Genomic DNA, 12,445 nt, shown 5'->3' on the forward strand with positions numbered 1-12,445 from the left:
CCATGATTGATTACAGGATGCACAGTGCCGAACAAAAGGTGTGAAACTTCTACACTTCCCTAATGACAAACTCCCAAAGCAGAGTGCCGTAATGGGGCGGTGTGATGCACCAGATTTTTCTCACGAAGGAAGAACACAGAGATAATATTAGAGCAAACATCAAGAGAAAAAATTGACTTTAATTAAGCCAAATAGATTTCTGAAATGAACAAGAATGCTCAACCGTTTATCCAGGTTCTAAGGATAAACATTACAAAAATGTATTCTCGTACTGCTGCATGTTTTTAGAGCTTCAGTACTGGTTTTAGGATTAGGCTTTTCAAACAAGATATGATCTAAAGGTGAACGAGTGTGTCATCTGCTGTAAAACAACACAGCTACCTGCGGGCACTTAAGTTGCGGCGTATAAACTGGTAAGCACCGACACAAACTGTTGTGTTTGTACAAAGCTCGGCTGTCATGTTAATCAACAGCATGTAAAATTTTCCAGTGAACAAGCATTAAATAAAAGGTGAGAGTCAACAGATCATTTAGTCATGTCAGCTTTTGTGCATATGAGGCAAATATTATCAAAACACTGGAAGTTACTTAGCCTACAAAATAAGTCAAATTACTTGCATTTGTCATATAATTGCAAATCCTTTGTGGTTACAACTATACTTATTGCTCACAGTGTTGACCTACAGTATTATCAACATTTTTCAGTTTAACCACCCAAGTCTGGCAGCTCTGTGAAAACTAGAGATATAGGGATTTTTTTAAAGCTCCACTGACCTGCTGCACTTCACTATGAATCCAAATGACAGTTTATTATGATTTCCCTCCACAGGGAGGGAGTGGCAGGCTTTGAATGACTGCTGAGACTGTAATAATAAGCATGCACAGAGTCACCAATACACGGATATTACCAAACTGGAAACTAATTCTTCCTGTGCTTCCCATGACTTTATTCTCCAATGTGACAAATCATGTATTAACATTTGGTTTGCAGATTTACAAATTTCTTTCCTTCCTGAGTTTTTTTCTCTTCATGTTAGAGGGCTTAAGTTCCCAGAGAGGAAGTGGCAGCATAAATAGAGATGTCTACATGTTTGTTATATAGAATAAAAAGCTGGTTCTCTGTGCGCCCTTACATGAGCTCCATATACGTATTTATCCAGCATTTTCCCTCCTAATGTTTGGCCTCCTATGTCCCACACCTGCAGGGTGACGTTCAAATTGCCTGTGGTAAAGAGAAAAAACATAAAAACTCCAATATTAGAAAAAACTGACATTTAAATGACAAAAAATACAAAGGTCTACTCTGTAAGGGAGGCAAAGAGGCTTTTAGAGTTTACATTCGCACTTTCATTTCCTAAAATGCATTTATCTGCTAACCAGTTAAAAAACACAAATAAAAAAAATGATAAGGCCAATTTGCGGGTTTCTACTCCAGATGTTGTATTTCCTTTTAACTTGTTTGTTTTAACAAAGCTCAAGGTCCTGTGGAAATGATAAGTAAGCTGTAATTGGAGCCTGTATTTTTGGGTGAGCGATTTCCATAATAAAAGTCAACATTGTTGATTTACATAATGGAAACAATAAATCAGGAATTAATCTTTCATGCTTAGCGCTCTTGAACTGGCAGATCACCTACACCTCACATCCAAGAATATCCAGCCCAGAGATTGAGGGGAGATGAAATAGGTACGCTTACCCTCTAATTTAAACATTCTTAATACACTGGCAGTAAAAAAAAAGACTTCTTATTAGTCTAGGAAGAGCTGTTTGCATTGTGCCATAACCTGCCAAGTAAGGAAAGTGAAGAGAATTATGTGCTGTTAAGAAAAATAGCAATAATTAAACAGAAAATAAGAGGAAAAGAAGACTGTTGTCCTTATGCCTGTGGAAAGAGAAAGGAGGAGTGGATGAGAGGGGGAGAGAGAAAGACGGGCACAAAAACCAAATCCAAATAAATATTTTCTTCCTCTGGAAAATGAAAGGGGTGGTTGAAAAAAAAAGTCAAAAAAAGAGGAGGAGGGAGGACCAGACAGTGAGGAGTTTATGTTGGTGTGATGAAGGCCCAGGAGCAATGGGGAGCTGAGCATACACAGTGGACACGGCTGGACACGGCTGGACGACTCAAACCCTTCACAGGTCCCCTTTTTAAGGTGCAGGAAGGAAACGCTGAGGGTTACAGTCACTTGATCTAGACTATACAGTGTCAATGTAAAGCTACATTGAGAAGTGTGATGAATAATGGCTCCCTGGTGTCTTAAAGACCCATCCCCACCCATCCACTGTGCTCAGACGCTAGCTTTATTTGTGTTTCAAAGATTCATGCTGACTTTGCAGGGCTGACATTTTTCACCTCGCACTTTGGAAAAAGTGAAAACTGCAGACAAGCCTTAAAAACTGATAACAAGGTAAGAAAAACCAGTGTCTTGAAGGTGGCGCAGGATAAAAGCTTCTGAAGGCTGAACTCTGACAGGATTTATCAAGTAAATTTCACCTCTACTCAATCCCCTTCACCGCCTGTACCTCACTGGTTTGGCAGGGACATCTGGAAGAGGTATTGTTATAAAAAGCACACACAGAGGAGGCTGTTGTGTGCCAGTCGGCCTCGCCTCACCTCTCCCCACATTGGAAAATGTACATTAAGTTTGACAAGCTGGGCCTTCATGGTGAGAGGGGCCAACGCTGGCTATAGGCTACTCTCCCCCCTGCTGCAAAAGACCCTTACAGCCCCATAGAGACCCAGAGAACCACACAACCTCTCCAATACAAGGCAAGGTGGGGGTCCTAACAAAGTTTGGGACCACCCAGCTTGTACAGCCACCCTCCTCTTCATCAGCTCATCAACACCCAATTCCCCAGAAAATGGGCCATTTAACAAGTCCGCTGTTGAACCCAGTGTTGTTGCTGCCCCAGTGATACAGACATATGTACACTATATTCAAACAAAGCTTCGAATTTAACGCTAAAAAGATCTGTGATTATTTCAGGAACAAAACTTACTGGAAAGAGAAGTCACACGATCAATAGCGTTTGTTCGAGCTCATATTAAGGAGCCGAGCCCAGCCTATGCTTATGGTTGGTTCTTTTCATCCCGACTCCACCACAGCATTTTTGGGGGTTTAGTTCTCCTAAGTCTCATAAGCTGAAACTGACACAAAGTCAAAATAGAATCCTTCAGCCAAGTCACAAATCAGCATAACTTTTACTTTTAGCACTTAATTTGCCCTCGCTTAATGTTGTTTTATTAGTAATGAAAGAATGGAGCCACTTTGCAAATTTCTGGAGCTTAGGCTTTGGCAGGGCTCAAGAAATGCCATTTAAAATGCTGAAAATCCCCATTTCACATGGTAGGAAGTAAAAACGGAGTGCTTTCGTCTAAATATAGCATTCGTCAATAAACATTTATTTTACAGATCTAAAGGGGAAACAAAGTGTGGCTTTATTTCTGCGCGCTCAACCTAAACAAATAGGAACATCAATGTTTTATGTAGTGCAGGACAAAGATCAGTTGATCTTGGGGGATCAGCGTTATGGATATAAAATGTTAATGTATTTACTCTGTACCGTGCCCACAGAATTATGAGCAAGGCTTGCCCGTTTGGACATAACCTGTCCATTGGCCTTGTGAAACCCCCCAACCCAACTCAAAAAGAAGAGAGGGAGTGTGTGCTGTTTGCTCTGGAGAGAAGACCTTTCAAAGTGAATAAGCCTGAGAAATGACAGACACTCTACAATGAGGAGCTCCCAGAAAAGACACATTCAGCTTCTGAGTTTACCTGAAGTTGTCTGGAAATGGCAGAACAGGAAAACAGAAATAAAAGCGACGGCGAACAACAAGCCTATTTGTCGAACCTTCATTAACTTTTCTATTAATACTCTACTCACCCCTCATAATTTTAAGTAAACACAAGATCTAAAATCTTAAGGCAGATATTAGGGGTGGGGGAACAAATCGATACTGTGTAGTGTCGTGATATTTTGTTTGCTAATGATGTATCGATGCAGGGACAGCAGAAATCGATATTTTGTTACAAAAAAGGTTTTTGTGCTCTGACTTCAGAGCATGTTGATCCTTTTTCTGAGCAACAATCCTGACATTCCTTCACTGTCCAAATGTGTTTAACTCTTTTTTGGCAGCAATAAACATGAGTGTTTACTTATTTTAATTTAAGACATGTTTTATTTTAATTAAGTTTAAAACTTTTTTATTTTATGTAAAATTATGTTTTGTTTTAATTTACTTTCAAATTCTTCAGTTGCTGAATGGGCTGCATAGTTTTCATAAATTGCATAGTTCAGAATAGCTGTAATTGTACCAGATGGTTGCATTCAGTTCAGTTGGACTAGACTGTAATACAAACCGTTCAGTTTGTCAACAATAAAACTGAAATGAGAGAAAGACTGAGTGCAAGACTTTGATATTAGATAAAATGAATATTGATAAAGTTTACCTTTATGTATGTAGAATCTGAATATCGCAAAATATTTTAAAAAAATTGCAATAATATCATATCGTGGGATGTATGGTGATTCCCACCTCTAGCAGATATACAGAATTCAAACAGCCTCTCACAGTTAACACAGTCTGTTGTGTTTTAAGCATTCGCTGTGCATTATCATCAGTCATCATCATTATCATTATCATCATCATCACACTCGTACAACACACACGTCTCCGAACGATTACAAAGGTGTCTCACCTGGAAGGCTAATTCTCTTCAGAAAGAAATCCAGACCAATGGTTTGTTTGTACTGCTTCCCAAAGGCCTCTTGTGCAAATCTGGTGGCGAGTGATGTCTGAAACAAAAAGACAAAAGGAGAGAGGTGGAGAATGAGTGCCAAACAACTTTCCAGCTATCAGCGAGACTTTAATATACGTCTTTCAAAACAGTTAAAAAGAAAATGCTTTAAGGATTCAGGGACAAACCGTCATTGGGTGCATATTATGTGTCTCATATATTTACACATACACATTCAAATCGCAACATAGACCAAGAAAAATGCAAGACGCTGCAAAATTCCTTCCAGAGAAAATATACGGTATATTACATTAAAGAACTTCTTGAAAAAAGCAACATGTCATTGGAGAGCAGCAGAAGAAAAACTTTGATTTCATTCACACCAACCGAAAGCCAAAATAAGCTTTTCACAATATTTTATTTTCTAAAATGTCTAAAAATACAAGGGTATAATTTATCATATAACAACACTTCTGTGTGATTTTTTTTTTTTTTACCACAATAGCATGGAGCCACAATGAGCATTTCTTTGGAAGCGAAACCTTGAAACTTGTGATCATTCACATCCATTTTAAGCTCCCACAAATACTCTGTGATTGACTAGACGGGTCTGATGTAAATGCCTGCCTCCTCTGCTGGATGTGACAGTGAAAATCAATGCGAATTACCAAAACAGGTGTCAGAGTATGTGTCATGTCTCCGGACTGCAGACCTAATAATTGCCACAAATTATAAAACCTCCATCACTGTCACTGTTGTGTTTTGGGGGGGGGGGGAATTCATGGGAATTCATAGAGCAGGCCTGACATGCCAAGTTTAATTCATTTTGATGGATGAGGATAGGGGGAAAAATGAGGTGCTGAACATCTATTAGCTATCTTTAGAGCAGTGTGCTTGCATAAACACAACGGAGAAGTGAAGCAGTGGGATTCCCTGAGTGTTCATGTGGCAGAAAATGCATTTTAATGTGGTGCTTGACAATCACTGAGGGTTAGAGGACTTAAAACTAAATTCTCTTTCAATCCATTAAGCTTTCACTTGAGCCCGTGCCCTTATCTACCTCCATTCATGCTCAGCAGCTTTAGGTACAGTCAGATAATGCTTCAAATAACACAGGCTTTTGCCCCTATTTCTCCAGGGTAGGTGCCATTTCAGACACCCCTTATCAAGGTTTACAAAGAATTTCTTAAAGTAAATAGTTTTTGTTTTCTTGTGAATGCCACTATAAGTAAACCTAATCTTTTAATTAACCCTGTTGATTGAGTAATTCTAACCTTTGCCAAAGGCGCTTTTGATTCACACTTCCTTCGGGGTGCAGAATAAGGTTTTATCCCCCTAATTCTCTAAAGGTTCAAGACCTGCAGACTTTTTTAATCTCAGCCTGTGAAGTGTGTCACAGACTCAAGAGTGACTGAAAAATTACTAGAGTTGACTGACGCAACAAGGAGAAAATCGGTCATTTAAGTAGCCCAAACAATCACTGACAACACAGGCATAACAAGCTCGGACAGCAAAAATTTATTCCACATGCTCGTGTTGGCCTCGTTGGCCATTTGTCTTGGCATTTCAGTAGCTTGGCTCACTTCCCTCTGCGTAGTCCTTTTTTTTCCACCGTACAATTGGAGCTAACCAGCGAATGTAAAAGCTGGCGTAATCCTGACACTCAAACAGAGAACAGTACAGGGTCAACAGTGATACCAATGCCGGGAAATGGGGGGAAGTTCTACTGAAACAAGAAACAGGGAGGGAGGGGGAAAAAAATATGGCAAGCAATGTGATGCAATTCAAAAGAGGGAGCATGGTATCAAACTGCCTCCTTATTTTCCCTAAACAGTTAAAACCAATATAAATGTTGGTGTTGTATAATATCCATTAATGTACAGGGCCTGTGCCTAAAGCTCCTTTTTAGCCTATGGGTCAGAGAACAGCAAATATTTAGGAAAAACCGAGTGGCTTATAACTCAGGTTGAAAAATGGACCTGTGTGTAAGTCAGACCCAGCACCTTAAGAGCCTGGCTAAATGTGAGACTCCATATTTTAAAAACATCTCGCTCAGGTGGACAAGCCTCCCCACATCTCGCTGTACTTCTGAATGGACAACCAACCACAAGCAAAAATATCGCTGAAAATGCTGTCCAAGAAAAACGGATCCGATTGCAATTTGCTGAGCAAATTGACATTAATAAGGGGGGAAACGGCATTCAAGATGTCAGTCAGCGGTGCCTACTCAAAAACGGGGGGCAGGGCTCCTGTTTTCTGCCCAAAACAGACAAGCAGGTAAGTCATTCAGACAGTGACGAGCTGACACCTGGCAGCAGCGTGAGGAGGGTTATTAATGTAGCGTATCTACTGGGAACTGAGTTGAGTTGTGTGTTCTCTGCACACACACCCCAAAAGAAAAAAAATGTCGACTTTCCAGAATGAGAACATTCATTTTTCTCATTGGGTCTCACCATTACTGCTACATTCATTTTCTTTCTCCCAGAGGACCAAGAAATCAGTTTTGAAAGGGGATGTGTAGCCGACAGGCACTTGACATCCCTGCATTACATTCATGTTCACTCTGGGATTCGAGATGCGGTGAAGAAGAAGACGACGAAACATAGCCGAATTGTCATGACAACCTCCATGCACTGCTGCAAATGATTGTTTGGTGTAACTAGGAAAAAATCCACTGTTGTTGATGTAAGTTAGGCCTTTTTATTCCAAGTCTTTTTAAGTGACTTTAATGAATATGATTCAGTCCAGTGCCTTTGAAAGGGGACAGGAACTAACTAGCTTGTGTAGGTTTAGCAATGCAACAACTATATTACAAGTCTTCATATGTGTTTTTCTTCCCACTGTTATTTTATTCTATCAACTGAGAAAACAGCAACATTTCTCAAAAGGGCTTCCAGGCATAATTTTCTTAAATAGGGCCTCTCTCTGGAGCCAAATGAGAGTCCTTGGCCAGAAGAGAAAAGGCATACTGATGGAAAACAACCAGCAGCTGCAAAAGCCAGGCAAAGCAAATTGCAGTCTTTATCAACTGTTATACCCTCTATGTTCCTACACAGTGCCGAGTTTTAGACGCGAGAACAACAGCAGTTTAATATAAAGGGACTTGGAGAATTCATCATCATGCTTTGATTATTATTCAGAAAAATGAAAATATGCATTTCACTGAAACAAGGTGGTCAGAAAAAGATTTTTTAAGCATAAATGATATGTTTTGTTGAAATATTTTAATTTGGAACAAGCTTTTTCATTTAACGCCTATATTTGTGTTTATCATACCTGTAATGTTTATGTTATCTCTCGCAAGTTTTAAAACATTTTAATGTAATAAACTATAGTTTCCAATCATTTTTATGCAATAAGTTAAGGATTGTCCTCCAGTTTCTGTTGAAGTAAATTTTATTTTAGTATGACTATGAAAAGTTATAGAATAAGCAGACTGATAAAATTCTGGCAGGAAAGATTTTTACAAATAAAAATACTTTAACAGGACACGTGAAGTCCCAGAGTCTACACATCATACTGATAAACAGCTCTGGATGAAAACAGAATTTAAAACAAAATCCTTTAAATCCAGGTACTGTATTATGTGGCTCAAGTATAACGATAAAAAATAACCAACGTGATATTTTAACTTTTTTTTTCAAGCACACACGCACAAAAAAGAAACAACATAACAGACCAACACATTATCATCTAGAAGCCTTCATCAGGGTCTGACATAGACATAATCCTCCTGAACTGAAATACAAGCTGTGGGTGGCAATTAGACTGTGGATAAATGCATAAACAAATATTTTTTCATGGCATAAATTCAATCTCAGCGCTACATTACAGGACCAAACCACAGGCACATGTCCTAAAACTATGTTCAGCAGCACATGCAACATGGATTAAGGGCTGGGTAGACTTAATAGGTTTAGAACAACAGATTGCTTCTGGTTTAAGTCCATCAGCTATCTTTGAGATAGAATCAAAACTACAGTCCATGAACTCTGTAAAAACAGACCCCTGGATTTTCTTATTGGGCAAAAAGAAACATTGATAAACTCCTTTTTTTTTTAAGTTGGAACACCAGTGAATAACTTTTGGAGGAAATTTGTGTATTTGCATTAAGATAAAGATTATCTTCTTACATCCAGAAAAACCCGGTTTAGATTTCTCAAACTTTTACAGGATTTAGTTCATGCTGCTGTTTATTGTACCCCTATGTCCGTTCTGTGGTAATTAGGTTTTATCCTTATTTCCTCATAGTAAATATAAAATGTAAACGCACAGTTCCCCAGTGTTGTAGGGCTCACTCATGTGCCAAGCTTTTAGACAGGCATAATGACAGTCATTAAATCGTCACATCACTGATTTTCAGTAGATTATTTGTACTGAAATAGGTTGTTCAACAGCCGCTAACAACGCTGCACTTTCATTAATGTTATGCAAAGATTTACCGTAAGTATAGGAAAACTCTGATAACAAAAGGAGTACAGTGCAAAGCTTGTTGCTCACTTGTAACATCTTCATTCTATTATCCTCTCCCTGCAAACGAGAGTACTGTGCAGAAGTCTCGAGCCATCCTTTATTTCTTTATATTTTTCTTCCAAACAGCATGACTTTATTGTATTTATTAAAGAGGTTTTGAGCAGTAGTTCTCCTGGCTTGCTGAAAGGATTTCCAAGTTTTTCTTTGGACACTAGCTGCTTTTTCCATCTATTTTCAGTCCAATCCTCCTACCTTAGATTTTTCATTGTTAAGCCACTGACTTTATAATTTAAAAATAAAAAGGGATCTAACTCAGGGAAGAACCAGTGTTATATTATATACCCTTGGGCATTTTTTACTAGCAGCATCTCACAATGCTGCTAGTAAAAACTATTTTTCACAATGTTTCCATTTCTTTAGTTGAATCTGTAAAAAGCCATTCTTAAGGAAGGGAAACAGGGAGAAATGCTGCTATCCTAAATATACAAGAACCGCATTGAAAATCATGCATTAAGTATTATGAAGTGATGACTCCAAATTTTAAATGTTTGTAGGCACGTACTGAGGTCAGCAGAGAGGCACAACACTGACTGCAGTCATCTGAAAAACACAGTGGAAGCTCTTTTATGGTTTGGGGCTGCACTGCTGCCAACAAGTGTTGGGGATCTTGTCAAAATTGATAAAATTACGATTGCAGAAAAGTACAAGTATCAGATTTTATCCACTATGCCACTATGCAATACCATCTGGAAAGCATCTCAGTGGCAGCGGCTTTATTTTCAAGCATGACAATAATCCTAAACACACTGCCAATGCTGTGCATAGTGTAGCATCTTAGGAGCGACTGCACGGGATATTCCAGCATGCTCCATGACATTGTGTTAGTTGAAATGAAATTAGGGAGCTTTAACATATCTGTTATGGTTACATATCTGTTCTAGCTGTGTTACTGGTTTACAATGTAGGAGTGAAGTGACGTCGAGGATTAGTTACCCCCTGTAAACACAAAGTCACGGGTGGGATTAAATACTAAACAAACTATCATTCTCCTGTAGCTGTGTGGTTTGTGGAGCACAAGGGCTGACAATTTATTCACACGCTTTAATTGAATTTAAAGTGCTGCTCAAAAATAGTCAAAAAAGGCAAAAAAAGCTTCCAACCATACAGCTGAAACTACAGCCTTAATATACCAATATATTGAATAAAACAAAATACATCCTGTGGCTGTGTGGGTGGAAGACTGGGTCGTCCACCAAGCAGAAATTCGGTGGATTGATCCATGACTCCTCTAGTCTGCATGCCAAAGTATTCATGGGTGAGACACTAAAGCCCAAGTTACCCACCCCACGGAACCACTGGAGTGTGTGAATGTTAGAAAGCGCTTGGACATGAATAAATGTGGTGTATGAATTGCTCAGAGGTTGGGGCAGTTCAGTAGAAAGTCACCGTACTAGTCCAGTTGCCATTTTCCTGATCCACAAGCCTAAACGTAGCAACTCAATGGCTGAGGGGGAAATTTGATTTTTATTAGTCACTGTAATTTACTTGTACTTTACAGATTAGCCGTATGGTATGAAATTGGTTAAATATGAAAATGTAAAAATGACAAATAAAAATCCGAAAGATAAATTATACCCTTTGAACATCATCTGAAGTTGACTGTCTTTAGCGTCAGCTTTCGTTTTGTGTGTCCTTGGCTAGCCTGTTAGCCCTACAGGTGCTGAATAACAGCTAGAAGTGGGCTAAAATTTATTGAGAACCTAAAGTGACACGTGGACTGAGGCGTTTATTTGACCGTGTAAACGTCAGCTTTAATCATAATCGCCCCGGGTTACGTTGATGTTGTTGTGATTTACCTCTGTCGTTGTTGTTAGCTAATTAGCAGCCGTGGCTACAGTAGCGTCGGTCGCCATGGTTACTGCGTGGACAGCACAGTGTCAGCAGAAAGTGACTGAGTAGGCAAAAATGGTGTGCAGTGTGGACAAGTTACATTTTCTCGAGCATTACCTCTTAATTAACGTTGAGTAGGTGTCCGTTTTTGTGTTTGTGTCTGTGTGGTGGTCTCACCTTCCCACTCGCTCCGTCTCCCACAACTACGATTTTTAGCTGCTTGTCCTGGCTCTCCTCCTCGGAGTCCGACATGGCGCTACAAAATAATTTTTAAAAGCACTTAGTGCTTGAAACCGAAACGGTAGAAACGAATCAAGGGTGGATGTATGGAGCTGTCACGCTAATAATCACAAACGGATTAGACGAGAGCTGAGTGGGCACGCAGACGCCATTTTGACTCCACTAAGAAGACTTGACTGGCTGCAGCAGCTCTCAATACGATCCACTCCACGCGCCGCTGACTCCACTTGCACCGATTTTTCCAGTTAAAGCGAGAGTACCGGACAGTCCTCGGGATTTGGCATTTCAGTCTTTAAATATCCTCTTTACCGCCATGAAGCCCTTCTCTGCAGGAGAAAGACCCGAACCGGAAACCGATTCACCGGCGTGTGTGTGTGTGTGTGGTGGAGTCCTGTGTGTGACGCGTTGCCGTTGCCGTGGTAACACGGGGTTAAAGTGCAGGTGTAAAACATGACAAATGTAACAAAGTGCATCTGAAGTGCACTTTTACTGAAGTGATACAGTATAAACAAAAAAAACCAAATAATTTTTAATTTTATACTGTTGTGTCGGTGCTTCACATTTTTTATCTGTTGATGCGGATTTTAGATCAACCATTGTGACTCAAATCAAAGAAAATGTTTGTTTTAGGTCACATTGAAACTGTCTTGTCTGTGACTTGTTTTTTCTTTTTGTTGTTGTTGTTTTTATTTTCTTTCTGTGATGAGACAGTGGTGATGGAGTTCAAGCGAGACTTTGCCATTGTCACAAGAACTGTGTGTGTCTCCATATGATACCATTTCAGAAAGTGTGGGGAACACGTGCAAATGCCACGCATGCAAGGTTTTGTAAAATTGCTTTGAGTGCACAGACTAGTTACTATAAGTATAGTTTTTTGTGTGTGTCTAAGAGAAAGAGACATGAAACAGAAGTGAGGTCAGTGTTTAATGGCTGTAATGATTATACATGGGATAATGAATTCCCAACAGTTCCAGAATGTTATAATGTTATGTTATAACAAAAACCCCTATGATGATTGCGGGGAAAACAAATCAAAGGTCCAGTTTACTCTGCCCTGGACAGAGTTACTGGGATCCCACCCTGGAGCCAGTCCTGAAGTAGGAGCT

The 12,445-nt window shown here is 39.5% G+C and overlaps 1 protein-coding gene across 4 annotated transcripts in view; it reads right to left on the reverse strand.

The window, feature by feature from the left end:
* rab28 (RAB28, member RAS oncogene family) overlaps positions 1 to 11,772 on the reverse strand; it is a 35,478-nt gene extending 23,706 nt beyond the window's left edge. The window contains exons 1-3 of one of the 4 annotated variants that reach the window (XM_076875870.1): positions 11,277 to 11,772; positions 4,698 to 4,794; positions 1,134 to 1,222 (exon numbers count right to left, since the gene is read on the reverse strand). In XM_076875870.1, the coding sequence (XP_076731985.1) occupies positions 1,134 to 1,222; positions 4,698 to 4,794; positions 11,277 to 11,351 (261 nt within the window). In that variant the 5' untranslated portion in view covers positions 11,352 to 11,772. The remainder of the gene's footprint in view (positions 1 to 1,133; positions 1,223 to 4,697; positions 4,795 to 11,276) is intronic. The other 3 variants (XM_076875875.1, XM_004545824.3, XM_004545825.3) reach the window with 3 other exon arrangements.
* Between the last annotated feature and the right edge of the window lie 673 nt (positions 11,773 to 12,445).

The sequence above is a fragment of the Maylandia zebra genome, linkage group LG2 (genome assembly GCF_041146795.1).
Source record: "Maylandia zebra isolate NMK-2024a linkage group LG2, Mzebra_GT3a, whole genome shotgun sequence".
Taxonomy (NCBI): domain Eukaryota; kingdom Metazoa; phylum Chordata; class Actinopteri; order Cichliformes; family Cichlidae; genus Maylandia; species Maylandia zebra.